Here is a 20,410-nt window from a genome sequence, read left to right as displayed (position 1 = left end):
GGGTAGCCACAATTCGAACAGTAAAGATTGAATTGCTATAAAATTACTAATATTTGTTGTATCAAAATAGTATTCCTACCATTGTGTTCCTTATGTTTTCTAGTACCCAGGCATGTGCCAATATGAATTTTGTAGCACATTTTTTTTCCCCTATTGTTTGTGCAGATTATGAACAATGAATTTCATTTACCTTCAGAACTAAATGGCCTATTGGAAAAATAATTACATATTTGAAATCAGCACAAAAGTCTTAACAAGAATAGAAAGTTTCATGAATATTGATAGAAGACGTCATGGACATTATTTGAAGTACAGTGTCCCCCCTTAAACCACTTGCTTTACGTCCGGTCTAATGAAAAACAGGCAATGCGGTGACTGCAGTGCACCCATCAGTGTATTGCCGTGTCATGACCATTTAGTTGAGTGCAGCACCTTTGCCTACCTGTGCATAGAGGCCCACGGGCATGGACCGCTGTTGTCCCAGTCCCACCAAGGCCGCCTCCACAGCCAGCGAAAGGAGCGACTCGCTGCGATCCCGACTCCCCGGCACCGCAACGTGACGATACCTGCATCGTCACAGGTGGTCATGTTAAGCCCTATCTAGTGTGCGACTGTCTATGCAGAAAGCACTAACTATGGGCAGAGGATGGGTGATCTTTCAGAGGCTTCCTATTTGAACTGCTTCGTCGACAGAATCTGTGAATGTTGCACAGAGTGAACTTGTTGTACTGCCACCTACAGTCTACTGCCTGGAACATCTGAGCAAAAATTTTCCACATTGAAAGTGTGCTTCACTCGTGGACAACTTTCTGTGGTTATGAAGGGAAAGCTACAGAGGCAAAGCGCACACAAGTGAAAGTGCTTCTCAAAAGAGTCCGGCGTCTTAATCCACACTAGTACAGGCTGCGGAAGACAAAGCATAAACACCTTATTAGCAACAGTTAAGACGAAACACACCACTGAATCTAACAGTCTACTTATTTTGCAGCTTTTCCCTTCCGCGTCTGGGCAAACTCGGAACTGTCACACGCGGAGGCGGCATCGATTCAACATCTGTTCCGGGCAACCAAAGCAGTGTCAAACGCTGCCGACTACGGTAACACGTGCAGCAGCCACGCACCCGTAGCTTTCCCTTCATAGCCACGGAAAGTTGTCCGCGAGTATACAGATCACCTTTTGCAACAACTTACTTTCACCTTGTGCATTCCATGTGGATGTTGGTCACCCCACATGGAGCATTACTGCTACAAGCGTCTCATTTGCAAGCTTAGCTCAATATGTTGTATTTTTGGTAGGGCCGTGCGAATACCGAATAGTAAGTTTCGAATCGAATATCGAATTGAATCAGGAAAAAAAAAAGCCCCAATATTGAACCGAATATCGAATATATCAGAAACATTTTAACAAAACTTAATGCCTACAAATTTTGGGCAAGAAAATACGGTGCTGCAAATGCTCTGGAGTATCCTAGCATTCTACAACAAGAGTGTAGTAGCAAGCTATCAGTAACTTAGGCACATAGAAATCAAGATATACAGTATGGCCTACTCTTGTACAGAAAGTTTTGCTTCCCACTTTTTGTCCAAAATACAGAAGGGCTATGCCAACACTACGGCAGGTGGGCTATCGTAAAGCCAATCTGCAGGACAGATGAAAGGACTGCGCACCATGTGGCTCCATCACCATTCTACATGTAGCTGGTGCAGACAGTAAAGAGCAGGCACTGTCCAAGGCATTTCATTGTCAGGGTCGGCAAGAGACGTCAAAGATTCTGAAATCTAGGGTGTCACAACAGGTTCGCGCGACGCCTGTTCGTAGATCGAACAGTAGATATCAGATTGGGGGATCAAATTACTAACAATTTATTAACATCGAACATCAATAATTATTCAATGTTATAATGACATCATAAATATCGATGATATCAATAAATCAATAATTATTAACATAAAACAGCAGATACTCGATTCATGAATCGAATCATTCGAAGATTTACTATTTGATTTCTCACCTATACAATTAGTGGCCCCTGCATCTTACAAAACTGAAGGGCACAGAATGCTAGTAAATGGCATACAATATACAGTTGAAGTTGCTCGCATGACTAATACCTTGCATACGCTACGGCAATTCCAAAAACTGCAAAGATCCTCACAAACATGTAATGTACAGGAACCCAGGCTGGTGATCTCTCAACAATGACGCATTACACAGTACATCCCATCATATCATCCTGTCAAATGCTTTATAAAAGGAAAGGGTTACTGGGGGAAATGGTGCAGGCAGGAATTTTTTTTTTTTTTTTTCGGGGGTGGGAGGAGGCAGGAAAGGGTTGTTGCATTTCGTTTTACGGCAGGTATCCTGGTACACAGAAACTTCAGAGTGGGGAAGTACAAGGCAAACAACATGGACATTGCTTTAGATCTCTTCTGCCGGTATATGTCACCCAGGAAAGGTGCCATATTGCAGTGCATTTTGACACCTTTTTTTTGTGGGCAGTGTGAACGTTACAATAGCAGAGCAGGGGGTCACCACATTTCCTGTACCTATTCATTACTCTAGCCAATTCATTGGCAAGATTTGTCCCTGTGAGCTCACCATAATTAATTTTCAATGGCAACACAACAACTTGCCTGGGTCTTTCCCGCGGCTGTGCCGAAGACGACTGCGAGGAAGGAGGCGACGACGACGAAGATCCGCCAGCACCACCACCACCGCCGCCGCCACCACCGCCACCATTCCCGTGTGGTGCATGAGACGGGTGGGGGTGGTGAGACGAGTTTGCAGCTGCGTTGTTGTTGTTGTTGCCACCTCCACCACCACCACCTCCGCCGTTGTTGTTGCCTCCTCCTCCGCCATTGTTCCCTCCACCGCCACCGCCATTTCCACCACCACTGCCACTACCACTGCCGGTAGCAGCTGCTTCTTCTGCACTGGGGCCGGGCAGAGATTCTGCAAAAATTCATTTAGGAATTCGAAATTCACCATCTTGATTAATTGTTTTGATTTTGCAACAGGTAGGATGGTGTCGATGTTTAAGTACATCCTTCAGTCGGCACTTGCAAAGACGTGCTAGTGTCCGCAAAGCATCTCCTAAGCAAGTGCCGTTGACAATTGGCCACTGCCGAGGCCATTGTCCCGCTAGCACACTGATCTCCATCACAAGTGGCGGACAGCCAACTGTCAGTAGATTAAAAAACACTCTTACGTACAAGAAATTTTGTGAGTGCAAGACCTGGTGGACTGCTCTAAAAAGTAGCAAGAAAATGTGCGATAACTCATTCATCAGTTAAGCTGTACCACACTAACAAGTGACACTCACAAGTGACACCGTGAATGTTCTCAGAATAGATATGAAAGCTGCCTAAAATCATTGACAATATTCCTATGCAAGTTGTAAGGTTCTCCAGAGCTTCAAACTATGTTATAGGCATTACAAGGTGAGCTCTATTCATGTGATTATCCATACTCCTGGACTAAGGAAGTATTTTTCCCAGCACAATGCAATCGAAATGATACATTGAATACACAAAGAGCATGTTCGTCATCATCATAATAAGGTGTCTCCACCTGCCACGCTTGACAAGTCTCAGGCTTGACCAAGCAATTAGACTAAACAGCCTGTACCCTAGTGCACGAATAAAAAAACAGCTGCAGCATGCTGCGACAGCGTCTTCGCCACCGCATGTAGGCTGCACCAGCAGTGTCGGGATTTCATATTTAGCCCAGGTGACATGAACCACACCTGCATAGCTCTGGTTCCTTTTCGATTCGCATTTCGTTCTGCTGTGATAGTACACAAGCCATGTTGGCTGCAAGATTGCACATGAAAACGCAGAGCTGCACGCAAGATTGAGGAAAGCGAGGTGAAACGCCGAGACAGAACTGTTGCAGTACCCACCGTAGAAGTACTCTAGGTGCTTGCTGTCTGGAACTAGAGAGGCCTCAGCCAGTGTGTCGAACAGGGAACCAATGGGGTTGAGTGGGTGGCCAACCCAGCCCTCCGTGTTGTTGTGCGTTGTAAGGCTGGAGAAACCTGCAAGATGTCGTCCAGGAAAAGAGAGAGGGGATGGGTGTCAGCACTGAAAATGGCCATGATCCCGTGAATCAAGCGCACTCTTAATTAGAATACTGTTGAAATAAACCAAACAAAGCAGACACACTTTGTCTGTTGTGAGGTGCCTTCCCTGCAGGCTTTAAATACATGTAATTTCATTTTGACGAAGTGTTTTGTCGAACAGTCCTCGTTATTCAATTTGTAATGCATTTGAGAATCCGCTATTCAAAATTGGTGAATATTCGTTTCTGTTTAAATATAAGGGATAACAACACTTACAGGAGTCTCGAGGGAGAGAGGGTGATACAAATGAGGACTGTTTCGAGCGATTCTGCTGCAGGAAACCTGTGGTGGTAGAGACACCAGCCCTTTAGCAAACGAACAGGGGCAGGTAACTTTTGCTGACTAATTTCCAGTCATTAAATAATAATGCCTCAATTTCAGGCAGCCTAACATGAATTTGTTCTCTTGATTTAGGCAAAGCAATTTCCAATTTAACAAGTCTCACGGTATTTGCAACCCTTAAACAACAACATGCAGTGCTGCAGTATCATACTTCTCTCCTTCAACAAACACAGTCGTGTTTGCCCAATAACAGCACATGCATGGCTCACGAACAGGTGGTTAGATGGGATGAAAAGACTGAAATACTGTATAAAAATGGAAATCAAATCAACCGCAAGATTGTAGAAGCCTACATCATGCATGTCAACTCAGGTGCATGCATCAGCCAGACGTCTATCTCTCTGCATGATAAAGAAAGGGAGTTTTTGAATGGCAAGATAGCCTGACACCCTTTCACCCCTTGTATGCGTCGCTTCATCACATGATCACATTCTCTGTATATTTAATCGCTTGTTTGAAAGAATAAACCAGCTGTTAGTCTGCGCTCATAGTGTGTACAGTAGAACCCCGCTGTTACGTTCCTCACTGCTGCGTTTTCCCGGCTGCTACGTCGTTTTCATCCGGTCCCGGCATAGCTTCCATAGGATCCAATGTATAAGGAACCCCGCTGTTACGTCGTAGCTGTGAAAACGTTCCCGCATGATACGTCGCAACTTAGCCCCCCGAACCCGCCTGGGCTAAAGTAGGCAACGCGCTCCAACCGCCATTTTGGCTTTTGACGAGTTTTGGCCGGGCTTGGCTATGGAACTGGCTGCAAGAAGCCGCACGCCAGTTCGAGAGGCCGCCATCGAATTGGCGTGCGGCTTCTTGCAGCCAGCTCCATAGCCAAGCCCGGCCAAAACTTGCCAAAAGCCAAAATGGCGGTCACATACGACGACTACGTCGCCGTGGATGTTGTTGTCGGGACGTCAGAGTGTCAGAGCATCGCCGAGATCGTTGGGATCTCGGTCGCGAGTGAAGTCGCAGACTGCGATGCACGAGCCGCATGATGCCAGGGAGTTGCCAAATCGTAGCTTTCGAAAAGCCGTTGCGGCTCTGGACCTCCTCCGCAGGTACGTCGCACCTCACAGCGACGCTGACAGCAATGCGGCCTTCCAGGCTATTGAGAAACGTGTGGTGATTTCTAGCGAGCGAAAGAAACGGCAAGCCACAATTCTGGACTTTTTTTTAGGTCCTAAGCGCACTCTGAGGAAATAAATTGTCTATAGTTGAAGCTGCACTTTTTTTCATTCATTTTCGGAGCTTTCCTCACTGTTGCGTTTTCCCGGCTGTTACGTTTTTTTTCCCCGGTCCGGTGAAAAACGTATGAACGGGGTTCCACTGTACTTCCTTTTGTACTTCGTCCAGGTTGCGCTGCCCACCCCTAGGAATATGTTCAGTCACCAAGTCGCCCAGCTTGCTGTGTTAATCCTTGTGAGATGCCTAGTGGCTGCCAAGGTGCTGTTCCTTCTCCCCAGCAGGAGTTGCTTTGTATGCTGCTTTGAGCCAACATGTTGCAAAAGCGTATAGTTAGAACACCGCCTGAGGAGTTGCAAGCGCAATGCTAAACCTTGCTATTGATTTCAATGCTTCGCATCTTTGGGCAAAACTACTCAAGCTTCTTTGTCTCCTTTTTGGGAAATAAAGCGAATTGAACTGTCCTTGCGTTCTTATTGCTGGGAACTCTACGTGGCTCCACGGCATTACAGAGGCAGAGGGGACTCACCGGACGAAGAGGACGAAGAGCTGGAGGACGAGGAGGAGGAGGTGCGTCCCCCCCGGTGGTGGTGATGGTGGTGGTGGTGGTGGTGGATGCCCGAGCGCTCCTGCTCGGCCTGCCAGCGGCACTGCCACTCGCGCTGCTGGCGCTTCATGGTGCGCACCACGGCAACCGCCAGCCGCAGGGCCTCCTGCTGGTAGCCGTGCGAGCGCAGGGCCTCCACCCGTGAGCACGCCACCGGGATGGGCTCTGCACACACGTGTGGAAGCAGCCACATCACTGAACTTGCTCACTCGCAGCGAGGCTGCTGGCAGGAAGGCATTGCAGCAGTGCCACGCAGGCGACGCAAATGGCGATACCAACGATCCGATCGTTTCAGCATCCAGCATTCTTGGCAACACTTTTTTAAACTAGATTATGAAATGCAAAACGAAACCATTTAAGCATTAAGCACAGGAATAAGTCATGTTTGTTGTTTGTTGCCAAAGCAAAGATGACAAACCAAGGAAGAAAGGAAACACTGGACAACATATGCCCATCAATTGTTGCTTTCTTTGTGTGTCGCCGTTGTTGTGCTGAAGTTCGCAGTGACATTGAAGGTGCACCAAAACCACGAACAAGGCTGCAATGTGCTGGAAAGTTATTCTCTCATAATTCCCCGGGGAATCTGTTTCTTTTGTAATATGTTCTTCAGCTACAATAATAATGCTTAAATGAGGTTAGGTGAAGTCACGTGAGGTCAACCATGAAATTATGAAACGGATCTATTTAACCTAACCATAGAGGAAAACTGCTAACACTGCAAACAGTGTCCCCAGTGCACAATGTAGCTTGACTCTGTAGTGAGGGCAATACTCCCACTGCTCTTGAGGTACTATACTGTCAAACCTTGTTACAACGGAATCGCATTTCAACCCTTTTCCTCCAAATACCTTTACTAGATCCAATATTCGTTGCAGGCAGATACCATTAACATTGACATACACTGAAATTGTCAACAAACATCTTAGATTTACTTTGTTATGCACAACAATTTGTTATGTGTTTGTTATATTGAAGTCCCATTCTATTATATTCTGTTACCAAAGTTCTGGTAGATTTAAGTGTGTTTTACTTGTTTATTTTATTTTATTTAGTACATACTGCAGGCCATAATGTTATCCTTGCAGGACAGGCATACATGATTACATATACAAAAAGAAGAAAAAGTACATCACTTCAATTCAAACAAACAATCAAGCAAACAAAAAACACAAATAGAGTAATACCTAGTTAACTCGAAGTAGTAAAAACCAGAAAAAAATATTCGAGATAAGTGGATTTTCGAGATAAAGGAAGTTGCAGAAATTTCAGTGAAAAGTCCAAGTTCTCTCTAAAAAATTCACCACTGTGGACCAGCTTTTCAACAAGAGCTTCTGAACTGGCTCTTCATAAATGTTTAAAAGAAAAAAATAAAAGCACACCCGAGATATCAACCAGCTCCGTTTTGCAACACTGCCATTTTATTCTGTGCAGAAAAACTCGGCAAGGCCAGTCGTCTGCTTTGCGGTAGCACTTGGATCTAGAAAAGTGTCCTCGAGCTGCTTCACACCTCACGTGAGCCAATGATTCTCCCCACTGCACTCAACTTTATTTAGCAGCAGGCAAAGCACGTTTCTTGCTTCGGCTGATGCCGGCACTTCTCGAGGACTTTCGCTGCTTTCACCATCACCTTCACCGTCCCCTCCATTTGCAGCCATCCCAGCAATTTTGGCATCAGTAGATTCACCTATCCCTGGTATATCGTGCTCGCATTACCGCTTACTCGTGAAAGATCGCGTCACTTTCTATGGTACTGTTCCTGGTAAGTCCATGTCACATGTGTTGCGTAGAATTTTATTCTACACAATGCACACATCATGTGCATTTTCATTCAGCATTGCGTAGAATAAAAAATCTGGGCCGCTTGCGTTGCGCAGAATAAAATCGAAATGGAAATCACACCTCTGATGGTGAATCATGTGCGTTGCATAAAGCGAACAAAACAAACTGTGTCAAGTGCAGGGTTACCAGGTCCAAAAAGTGAAAAATAGCCAAAAGGCTATTGCAGGTGCTTAAAAAGTAGCCAAAAAAAGTCGCCAGGCTGGTGCCATGGCCAATCACTTAAGAAAACATTGCTGTAGCAGATTACGAACTGCTACTTTTGGAGCTGTTCGGTATAGTCAGTGCCCTTTGACGCACTTGAAATGTGTCTTTGGAGATCAAGTTAGGGTGGCTCCGTTTCGTATGTGGGAATTGTTATCCTTGTATGAACGATTATGAAAATGCAAGTAGTCACTGAACTCTAGCAGCAGCGAATATGTCGTGTGCACAACTCTCCCCCTTTACTCATTCGTCAATGTGTCCCTGTGCCATATCTCAACTTTGCAAGGTAATATAGCATACTGGTCAGGATTTCTCATCCCTTTTAAGAAAAGTGTTTTTATTGTACTAGTTTTTATAGCCACATAATGTTGTGTTCTCACATGCCTTTACTCAAGTTCATCATGAAACCGTAGTAAAACTTCTGTTCCCACCATATAATTTTCTGAGCGATCAACTATAAAAGTAGACATTAAATGAAATGAACCAGAAGGTGTTCCTGTTGAATGAATTTCGTCGGTTGCAAGGTGGAGGTTTCATCCTCCCTCTCAAATACACATGGTGATGGTGGTCACTGCACACTGTTTGTGCCATAGAAGGCATAGTACAGTGAATAATACCATTTATTTGCAACACTTTGTCTGGTTTGTCTGTAATCTTCATAAAAAAATGTTCTTCTTAAGGTAGCCAGAAAGTATCCAAGTAGCCAAGCCGAACATTCTCCTGCCACAAGCCTTCAAATGTAACCAAACCCTGCAACACTGGTCAAGCATGCTATTTTGTGGGGCCTGCCCCTGCGCATGTCTATCCCCTCACATGATGTGCCATATGGTTACTTGACTTAGCTGTTATGTCGCTAGATTCTGACTTATTTCTTATGTTATTAGGTTACACCACTAGGTTTCTTATTTGTTAACTTTATTTTCTTATGTCCCCGTTGTCATGAATACAGGCAAGAACCTTGTCAAGGTGCAAAAAAGCAGCTTCTAGTTCTTGTCCCAGTGTTCATTTTTTTAAATGAATGAATGTGAAATAAACATTGATTAGATTGATTAGGTTCTGACTTCACATTTGGGGAAAGCATTCGTCTTGTGGTAGGCGCGGCAGCTAATGAAATGAAGCTTATAGGCGCGGCAAGCTTATGAAATGGTCCAGTGAAGGAGTTTTTGTTCCACTCTCAGTCAATATTTTTAGATATCTGCAATTTGGCCCCAAAATACTTTAAGATAAAGGGCAATAAATACATGGCACATATGGGAAATGGTTCGGTGATGCGGAAAATGTCGACTTAGACAGTTTTTCACGAATGTCAGTTCAAGTTAATGAGATATCTATACAGTCAACTTACATTATTCTACCCTGATGCGACTGAGAAAATTGATTGAATTATCTGGCAGGTTGAATTAAACAAGATGCAGAAAAATTGCCATAACAAACTGCTAATTCATTTGGCTGCATTTGCCCGATTCTAACGCACCCCCAAATCAAACGTGTGCCCACTTTCCATGTGTCCGAAGTACAACACTATCATAGAAATAAGAGTAAATCTCCTGAACAAAGTAGAAATCTAACGCGCACCCAATTTCCTAGCAAGGAAAATGGGCAAGGGTCTAATATGTGTTGCGCATTGCTGGCTGGTTTTGCTAAAGTCAACTTTGTCGTACTATGTTCTAAAGTCAACTTTGCCGCAATGTATATGTGTTATGCAGCAAAGCATAAAAATGCCTCGAAGGCAGTTTTGGTTTTGTGTCCAATTTTAGCACACAGGCAACTTTAGGGCCAATTTTCATAAACAAAGAAGTCATTTGTTAGAATCGGGTAAATACCATAACCAGACATGGTGGGCTATGGTTGCTGCTTGAAAATCCTGCTATGGTGGGCCACAAATTCTCATTTTCGACGGGAGATGACGTGCATTCAACGCATTCACTATTCCCTAGGCTCTGCCGTTACAAATGCTGCCACTAAAGGAGTCGCTAACGGAGTCAACATAGAGGTCAGGCACATGTGTGCTGACTGGTCGAATTCAAATTATCCAGTGAAGGCCAATTTTAAGATCGAAATAACAAGAGCTTGAGGCCATAGAAATGCGTAGGCGCTGGCTGGGACCGTCGGTCGATATCAAATTGACCGGAAAATCTCATTAACCGGTGTCAAATCAACAAAAGTCCACTGTACCTACACATCTGCATATTCAGAAAGACAGTCACAAATTATGCAGTAGATCCGGTGTGGTAAAAGAATCCCATTTGGAGACAGTGTGTGGGAAGGAGGAGAACTTATACATGTCTGTCCTAGCATAACAAGGTGTTAACAAGGTCATGCAAGACCAAAAGACAAGTGCTACTTCGTTCTATGTGCCGACTATATCTTTTTTTTTCATTCCACAGCCGTAAGAATGCCTCTCATATTACAATCTGGTTTGTAATAAGTGTGGTATTTCATGGTAACTGATCTTTATAGCAGGCAGTAGCCTCATTGCATGGAAATCTGAATATGCAAAGATGCTGCCAACGCTGCATAGATTCTGAACATATAACTGAAGCAGATAAGGAGCCACTCACCATGCCATAACGGGTAACCCTGTGAGTTGAAGAGGTTGCTCGATGAGGCACAGGAACTGGAACATGACAACGACGACACAGACGACGAGGACGAACACGACGAGAAAGACGACGACGACGATCCGGACGAGCGGTGGGAATGGGGTTCGGCACAGGCATCGTGTGACAAGATGAAGCGCAAGTGCGGGTCATCCCACGAGAGCATCCAGGCCTCCAGGGCACGGTGGAAGATGGAACGCGGCGGTGTGACAAGGCCACTCCTCCGTGAGCGCCGGTGCGGGTGGTGGGGCGGTGCACCATTGCCAGCGTGATGGGGACCAGGAGGCACTCCGCGCGGATGGTGGTGGCTCCCAGCGTTGCCACCATGGTGACCGCCAGGCCCACGGCCATCACCTTTAATGGTGCAGAAATGCAGGTTCGTGAAAAAGACTGCTAAAGGTACAGGGTTGCTATTCTGGACACCATCAGTTAAGCCATATTCTCAAGTTTGCCACTTTGTCAGCTCTGATTGACTTAAAGGACAGCAGGCAATCTCTGATTGGTTGAAAACACGACAATGGTACAATGCAACAGGGCGGAATTTGGCAGCATATGAAACAGCACACTGGGGCAAAGCACACGGCATGAACAGTGAAAAAGTAGCAAAAGCACCTGACATTGAACTATTACACTATGGTTGCAAGGTCCCAGACTCAAATAGTATCTATAAGATTCCATAAGGTTGCGAAAAACTCGCTAAATCAAGCCTTAAAAGAGAAAAGGAGTCCAGAAAGTGGCCACACTGGGACTAAGTGGTTGCCACGGAGACCAGCACTTTCACTACTCAATGTAGGTGTGAGAGACACCCTCGACTGACGACTTAATATGACGGTTATCAAGCACAAAGTCACAAATAATGATAGCTTAAACCAGGCTATTGTTACATTGAATAACATGACTGTTTAGCAAAGTCCAATTAATGCAGAATAGCAGCTGAGCCAAAGTGTCAGTCCAGCAAGCCTCGAAAGCAGCCAGTTCGGCGAAAAGCAGTCAAACCAGGCGAACCGGCCTTTTAAGAACTTGTGTTGCATACCTCGGCCATCTGCAAATGGCTCCGACAAGAAAAATCATGCAGTTTAGCACTTGCAGTAGACTCGCAATTTCAAGCTCGTCATGACGCCTTGAATAAACTGATAACTGAGACTGCAAGCCAACAGTACACAAAGCGAAAGCGGCTGCTACAAATGCGAGTCCAACAGTGACCGACTCACTATGGCCCCCGCCGTCATCCTCGGACGAGTCAGAAGAATCGTCATCGACCACGAGGGGACGGCGTCCTGTGGCACTGGGACGGAAGTCGGCATCCTCCAGCGGGCAGATGTGCATAGAGGACCACCGCTCCAGCAGTTGGCGCCACTGCTGCTTCTCGGCACTTGTGCAGTGTGGGTTAAGAACCACACACACCCACAAGGTGCCTGCAAGGTATATTCACAGGTTTTAGAGGTACACCCAAGGAAATTTCCAAGTGTCACTCAAAACAGTATTAGAAAGCCCAGTGAGAAAACTGAGATGACAACTTCAGAGGGAGGTTATGTTAATGTGTAGGGGACGTATTCTCGGTCATTCGCTTTCAAGGATACAACCACTTTCATGAGATTTTGTGTGACTATAACACTAGATGCATCAGCACCTGTGGACAACAGCATTCCTGGCACAATGCCAGGAATGACGCTGCTGTGTCACGGTGTATCAGTTTTGGTTTGACTTCTGCTAGTGCCAGCACTTTCATCTGGCCACCTTGCTTAACTCCTACATCACTGTGACATCACTGTCCTGAATACTTCCCTTATTTTCATGATGACATAGTGATGATACTCATTTTTGCCCGCAGAATGAGAGCTGAAACGGCCAACATTAGCTACTGCTGTAACAGAAGGTCCTGTGCCAGGCCCCCATTTATGCACGGAGGCTGTGCTTTGACGTAGCTCGTCTTTTGGCTTTGTGTGCATTAAGTACAGCTGGTATATGATAATAGCCCGACTTCATAAGTCTGACTTAAATCTTAGCCCCTTCTGGATAGCAGGGGGCCTGTACATTCCACTCTGGGACAACGTCATCCCAGAAGGCCAACAGCACACCTTCATGGGAGGTGGGACGTGAAGGCCGTGCTCGGTAGAATCATGTTTCCTAAAGCACGGCCTTCAGTTAGATCAGCCTTTTCAGACAGTGCCACAATGTCTGTGACGTGGCTGCCTCCTGTTCTCCAAAAGGTGTTGCCTTGCAACAGTTTTACTCCCGTGTTCACGTTGCTTCAATCAATACTACATTTCAAGAAAGTGGATAGCAGCAGCGCTCCTTGAATAAAGTCACTACGATTCAATGACGCTTCAAGGCGATTCCTGGTCGAAAATTCGATACCATGTTCTCTATGCTTGTTCCCAGATGGAATGGAGTGAAGGCTTGATGTTCAGCCCATTCCTCTTCATGAGAGTTGCAGAAGGGCATTACTGAGCTACAGTGTCATCTTCAGTCAAGGGTCAGTGCTGTGCTCCCCTTTGCAGAGTTGAGCTTTGACTTGAGGGTCATTTGTGAATACGGGGGGTTAACGTCGTGTTTGACTGTGCCACTGCCTCCGAAATTTCGTCAACAAAAACGTGCCATCACTTACAAGACATGAGAGTCGAAAAATAAATAACTTTATTAGCAATCTAGGCCTTAAATTGTGAGATGCATGGTGTAGTTGTGTGTTCAGCCAGCACCAAGGCAGCTCAGCCCTCAATTCTAAACCACAAGCGCAGCTTGTGAGCAAATTCAGCTATATCAGGTTACCCGTACACCGAAACTTCTTTAGGGGGTGACGGCACATTGCAGAATTGCACATGAAAAGTAGTCAGGGCAGCAAAACATAGGTACCACGCAAGACACGAAGACACTAAAAAAAAAAAAAAAAAAGAGCAATGGCAAGGCCTACCAAGCTGGTCCCAAAGCTGGCGGCATTTGTCGGACATGGGCGTTCCCTGGGCCCGCCAGATGACGAGTCGCGGGTCAGCCAGAAACTGCTCGGTGATGAGACGCAGCATGCGTGCCCCGTTGGAATCGCCCGCTCGAAGCATCTCCTTTACCTGCACAAATGCAAGAAGCAAGTATTTACGAGGGTCCAAACCGAAAATGCTAGGCATTATGCATAGAGGACACAGCCGCAGGTAGCTGGCACGGCATGCTGCACCATGGTAGCGTTCATAAATGTAAGTTCTTCAGCGTTTAAAGGCGACAGCCATGCTGTGATCTTATATGATGGTAATGGCCTTGCCAGTATAGAAATATATGCACAGGCGCAAATCACCCAGACTCTACAAGCCTGAGTTAATGACTTTGCTATGCAGTTCCAAAGCCATGTACCCCTCCAAAGATGCGCACCTCAACAATGCGATGTACAGAGAGAAGTGTGACGGCACCATCCATTCTTCCGGGTAATTCGGCTTGAAAAAAGGCATAATGTGTACGTACATTTCATGTAAGCGGCAGGCCTGGGGCACATGCACCTGAGTGTGCCCTTGAGCATGGCACTATAATTTTTTAAGGCCATGGATCCGGCTAATACTCTCATGCACACTTTGCTTGATGGCACTCAAGAAACATCAGCATAGCACATTTTATTAATTTAGCAGTACTCTTTGAGTCTAACTTCAATCACAACAAAAGGGGTTTCTATTCGCTGATGCTACCTTTAACGTGATTGTTTCAAAACCATATGTGAACTAGGAGTGCAGCTTACCACAGAAAATTTCTGTAGTCAGTGCAATGTAGTTGCAGAATAGCAGTAGAGCATCTATATCACAGAGTCCACATCACAGGTCTTTTGTTTTAACCAATCTCATGACAATGAATGAGAAGGGCAACCGAGAGGCTTGATTTTTGTTTTTGTCATAATCACATGAAGCCAAGAAAATTTAACATAGGGGAATTTACTTGTTCTTTTACAAGTAATTTCCCTTACACTTTCCTAGGCTTCATAACCTTGCGACGAAAATTTTTCCAATTCACTTTGCTGAGGCGAACGAAGATGATGTCCTGTGATGTTACATGACATTACAAAGATGGCTCCCAAGTGCTTACTCCCGCAAAAGTGCAAAGTACAAGGTCATCACTTGTGGCAGGCCTCACCTTAGAGAAGAGCGCATTGAGCTGCCGGGAGACCATGAAGTACCCGCCCTGGGAGAGGAAGGCGCGCACCTGCTCGCTGACCTGCTCTTCGTCCAGGTGCCAGCTGTGGTCCTCCTCGGCCGAGGCACCCGCCGTAGGGTCGGGGGCCCCTGGGGCAAGAGCACAGTTTTGAAACGACGCCGAAAGCAAGAGGTATCAAGAGGGGCATGCAAATGTTAATGTTTCAGACCAATTCGAAGACGAACCGAATAGTGCCAAAAGTGAATCAAATCAAGCCAAATACCGTACACTTTTCAAATGGTCTTTGAAGAAGGAACAGCCTTTCTCAATGTTAATCTTCACATACTAGGTATATCATGTCAACAACATTACTAAGTTTCTGTCAATGCACTGCACGTTACGAAGTGTTGTCCAGTAAAAGCACAAATGGAGCATTAAAAACAAATAAGCAGTTTAAACTTGCATACTCGCGACTCACTGGTGAGTCCTAGTGATAGCGGTTTAGCCAGAAAAATATGGTTTACTGAGTGGCGTTAAGCGCATTCCAAAACATAACTTCCCGTGTTTTACACCTACTACGGCCACGGAGATTAAGTTAATTGCACAGTTGGCGATTCGAAGTATTAAAGAACTATTCGAAAAATATGCATAATCAGTAACAGTGACAATTCGATTCAAAGACTGATTCAAATATGGTAACATTTGTTTTGTTAGTTGAAGGCTTCAAATATTCGTCCACCCATAATTTGTCAAGCTCAATTGAGAGATTAGCATAAAACTAACAAATGCCCCACTGTTTCCAAGGGCCAGGGCTTCTTTCTGTAAGCGAGGAAATTATGTTAACGTCAAAGAGAGATGGCATTGCCTTGTTATAAATGAAGAACAAGCTTCCACTGATGTAAATCAGATTGGTGATGTCCCAAAGCTACCACGTGGGTTATGAGAGATGCCACAGTGGAGAGCTCTGGGTTAATTTTGATCATCGAAGGTTCTTCAATGTGCAACCAAGGCATGGTATACAACTGCTTCTGCATTCCACCCCGATTAAAGTGCAGCTGCGACATCATGGTCTCATGCTCAGCCACAGAACACCACAGCTACTGAATTACTGTGACAGGCACAGGCGTAAGTCATTCTGGCCGAACTACAAGTGATACCAGCCTTATAAAATTTTTTATACAAAGTCTATAGACAGTCTATGGACGTCTATAGGCTGTCAATAGACTTTCTATAAAAAATTTTGTAAGGGCACCACAGAACACGATCGCTGCAGTTCACCAGGCAAAGTCTTAACCTGTTGATCTCATAACCGATCATGTTTTCTTGTCCCTAAAACCCAGTTCACATGACCGATGTCATCGCCGATGAATCAGTCATGCAGCATATGACGAACATCGGAGCACTTCACAGCTAGTATTCACACAACAGCAAAGAAAAGCAGAGGGCAACACAAATCATCAAACATCCACTCTAGCTTTTCGATGCACAGGTGCTGGCGCAAACGTGTCGAAACGCTGCGCACCTCCACTCGCAGCCATCAAGTTAAAACAGTGTGAGCCAAGAGTGTTAGCTAATTCAATGAACGCATTGGACTGGAGTGGAGATGGTTGTTGCTAGATTAAGGCATTTCGTTGTCAGTGCCTATGTATTTCTCGCTGGAAATCACAACTGTGATTTGGCTTTTGGCTGTATCGTGCATTGCTTTGCAGAAACAGAGTGAGCGCAGCAGCAACCGGTGATGTGTGATCCCGATCCCATGATGTGCAACCAGCAAGCTCAAATGGCAATTTGCTCCTCAGTGTGGATATAGCTGCAGAGACAGCAGTAAGGAAAGCCATGGCGGAGGGCTTCGAGTTACATTTAATCACTGGAGGCACTTTGACATGCCCATAAATGCAAGTACATTGGCGTTCTTGCATTCGGCCTCGATCGCAATGTGGTTTTAGCAGCTGGGAATCCAGCCCGTAACTTCAATGTCAACAGCAGAACACCATAGCTAGTGAGACACCATGATGGGTACAGATTTCAATCCACCAACGTTACTGCTACATAGAAGGCAAAGGGAAAACTGACATGTAGATGGCAGCATGCTCACACAGTCACTAGAAAGGTCCTAGAGTAAAACAGTAGAGCAGCCTGCTGTGACAACATCACATGTGAATTTCAAGGTTCCTTATGATCGGCGTCCATGATGTGCTTCCGGCTACTGCAATCACACCTAGTGAATGCAGTTAGCAAAAGCATAGCCTTTGAGATCAGTTTCTGTTACTCGGAGAAAGTCATCAGTGCCTATTCCTTGCGTTGTTCCTCAAAACTTTCAGATCCCGAATGTTTACCAACTAGCTGACCTTTCCGTGATTTTCTGATAAGGCTCTTCGTGGCTTTGAAAACACCCATCTCGACTGCCATTTGATGGGCAAGCCGACCACTGCACGTGTGTACATACCGGCAATGCGGTTGATGAGTGACCGAGACTGGAGGATCTCATCAGCCAGGCGCTGAGCTGTCGGCAGCACCTCGGTGTGGTGCTCGGCTATCAGGTACTGCAGCAGCTTCTGCAGCTGCTCCCGGTCCAGCTGCAGCAGGGTCTCTGCACAGCAGAACAAGGGAGAAATGTCCCAGCGTCCTCATGCCAACAGAGACATGCCTCTCCTAAGCTAGCACGCACGCACTGTCCTCAACATATGAAATGCAATTCAGCAAATGACCACTTGATGTGCAGTCAAACCTCATTATAACAAAATACCGGATATAACAAATTATCGTACATAACACGGTAAACCCAAAATTCACGAATTATTTTTCACTGATATCAAAGTGTTTGATTATAATGAACATCAGATATAACGAGGGTACTTTCAAGTCGGAAGAGCCTTCATTTAACGAGGGGTGACATTAGTTTGCACATAGCAGAAGCGTACATGCTGCGGACACTAATAAAAAGCATGTGAGTTTTTAAAAAACTAAAATTAAACTATGGGGTTTTACGGGCCAAAACCATGATCTGATTATGAGGCATGCTGTAGTGGGGGACTCCAGATCAATTTTGACCACCTGGAGTTCTTTAACATTCAACTAAATCTAACTACACGGGTGTTTTTGCATTTCATCCCCATCAAAATGGGGATGTTGTAGCCAGGATTCAATCCCGCAACCTCGTGCTTAGCAGTGCAGCACCAATGCCGCTAAGCAACCACAGCGGGTAAAGGCACGTGGGTCTCAAACAACGTCTGCCCCTCACACATCATTCTAGATAGCAGTGACAACTTGATGGGTGCACCAAAATAGAGCACCAAACATACTGGTGGCCAAGCCCTGACATTATCACATGTTATCTCACATAGTGCTGACACCACAAAGTTTGGAACAGCGGCACCAAGATCATGAAACAGTGCTTCATGATTTATCAAACGATGCGTCAATTGTTTAGAAGGTCCAAAGGTTCCTCAACAGTAAAGTTGACAAACGTATGCTGGAGAAGACAAACAATTCATAAATTGACATTCTGGCTCCCATTAGCGAGCCCCGTTGATAATGATTCATGCTGTGTTTCACTGTGTACAAGGCTCCTGTGTTTAGAATAAAACATCAAATTTTTATCAAATGCTACCTTCAGTGGCATCTATAACGCTTCATCTGAATTCTTCCGGACAAGACATGGTTTCATCAAACTTTTGACTTCAGGTTCACTTAATGCCTTCCTGGTGCTCAAGGAAGTTTCAGCTCTGGGGCTCCCATCTAAACACATGGTAACGGAGAAATCGCTTTTTCTCAGCAATTACTGCTCCAAACTGGATGATATTTTTAGAATTTAAAAGAAAAAGTGAGAGTCTAGTGACTGTATGCAGCAAATTCTTTATTTAGGCCGCCAATTTTTTTTACAAATACCTATTGTTGAAAATTGCAAAATGGCGAAAACTCAAGTACAAAGTTTACAACTATGTAACTCGGCAATAAAAAAATGATATATTTCTTTAAACTTCACCTGATAACACATCTAAGCAGACAAAATCGATGTACAATATTATTCAACACTCTAAAATATGCCACTAAGCTGTGAATAGGACTTTTGCAAAATCCTTGTACGCATTGTAACAGTTTTATGTAAGCTGTAGACGTGTGTATTAGATTTGTCCATTTCAGATGCTCTAAGAGGTGCAGTTTGCAGAATGTATGTATTTTTGGTGCACAGATTTGTAAACCTCTTGCTTTTATTTTTATGAAACTTACAGACTTTCAGAAATTTTTGTAAAAGAAATTCAATGTACTACATAAAAATTCTGCTCACCAATGTTGCTAAAACATGAATCGCTGTCTCAAATGCAACAAATTCCATTTAAATCAGTTAAGCAGTTGTCTCATGAGAGCATTTATGTGTTTTACATGTTGTGTTCAAATATGGAAATTGGCAATGGCCCAAGCTAAAGCTTTCGCTTCAATGGCTGCCCTGTTGGCTCACCTGAGATGGGAACTCGAAGCCGGACGCTGTCGGCATTCCGGATTCGGTAGATGGCCAGGGCCACCACATGCTGGCACCAGAAGATGTCGTGTGTTTCGCACGTGCATGTTACCGAGGTGATCTTACACCTGAAAGCAAAGGTGAATGGGGAATCACGACTGTCAGTTACTCGCCAGCGACGAATAGCACTACGTATTCCAAGTGAGGGCTAAGCTCAGTCAGATCATGACGTGGCTAGCTCATTCAACACAAGTTATTGTGGTTAATGTGGTGACAAAAGTCACTGCCGCATAAGCTTGCATGAGACATTACACAAACAGTCAGTATATGGCTATCATATAAAAAAAAAAGCTTCTAAAGACATACCTATGAAACCTGCATGTTTGCCTCCATAAAGTGGAACTAGTGCATGGAACATTGTCAAACTTGACGAATACTGGCAAGTATCATACACAATGCACTAATGTGCGACTGTGGCCTTCGGTTAAATGCAGTCGAGCTAAGCTTCTCACTTGCTTCTAAGGGCAGTGGCACTTTGCACCTCCTAAAGCTCTCGGATGACAGGGCTTCTCTTTACTTTATTGTTTGTACTTTGGGTGTGACTACTACGCGGGGATGGCTATTGCATGAGACACATGGTATTCAGTACAGTAAGTATCTTATACGGACTACACAGAATATTTATACAGCACTGGTATACAGTACCCCCAAGCACAAAAATTTTCAGAGCACAGAAATCTTGAAGAAGTTCAATTCCCTCACTACTTGGCCTCTCAGCCTGGTGTAGTGGCACATCAAAGTTAATCATACATGTTCACGCCCTTTGCTTCTTCACTATGCTTCACAAAAGCGGCACACTCTGCTGTTTGCATTTCATTCTTTGAGGATAGCCCATGTATATTGCATACATAGGATAATAGTCTCAGTATGTGGTGTTAGTATTAGTACTATGTGGCATTGAG

The 20,410-nt window shown here is 44.9% G+C and overlaps 1 protein-coding gene across 2 annotated transcripts in view; it reads right to left on the bottom strand.

Moving 5' to 3' along the window:
* LOC142560648 (zinc finger SWIM domain-containing protein 5-like) overlaps positions 1-20,410 on the bottom strand; it is a 65,508-nt gene that overhangs the window by 23,662 nt on the left and 21,436 nt on the right. The window contains exons 3-12 of one of the 2 annotated variants that reach the window (XM_075672873.1): positions 19,449-19,576; positions 17,436-17,579; positions 14,990-15,138; positions 13,797-13,947; positions 12,097-12,300; positions 10,847-11,239; positions 6,168-6,410; positions 3,902-4,036; positions 2,634-2,952; positions 443-566 (exon numbers count right to left, since the gene is read on the bottom strand). In XM_075672873.1, coding sequence (XP_075528988.1) covers positions 443-566; positions 2,634-2,952; positions 3,902-4,036; positions 6,168-6,410; positions 10,847-11,239; positions 12,097-12,300; positions 13,797-13,947; positions 14,990-15,138; positions 17,436-17,579; positions 19,449-19,576 — 1,990 coding nt within the window. The remainder of the gene's footprint in view (positions 1-442; positions 567-2,633; positions 2,953-3,901; positions 4,037-6,167; positions 6,411-10,846; positions 11,240-12,096; positions 12,301-13,796; positions 13,948-14,989; positions 15,139-17,435; positions 17,580-19,448; positions 19,577-20,410) is intronic. The other variant, XM_075672874.1, reaches the window with a different exon arrangement.

This window comes from Dermacentor variabilis, chromosome 10, assembly GCF_050947875.1.
Source record: "Dermacentor variabilis isolate Ectoservices chromosome 10, ASM5094787v1, whole genome shotgun sequence".
In the NCBI taxonomy this organism is placed as follows: Eukaryota; Metazoa; Arthropoda; class Arachnida; order Ixodida; family Ixodidae; genus Dermacentor; species Dermacentor variabilis.
The sequence above is the reverse complement of the archived record's forward strand: the minus strand, read 5'-3'. Positions and strand labels throughout refer to the sequence as shown.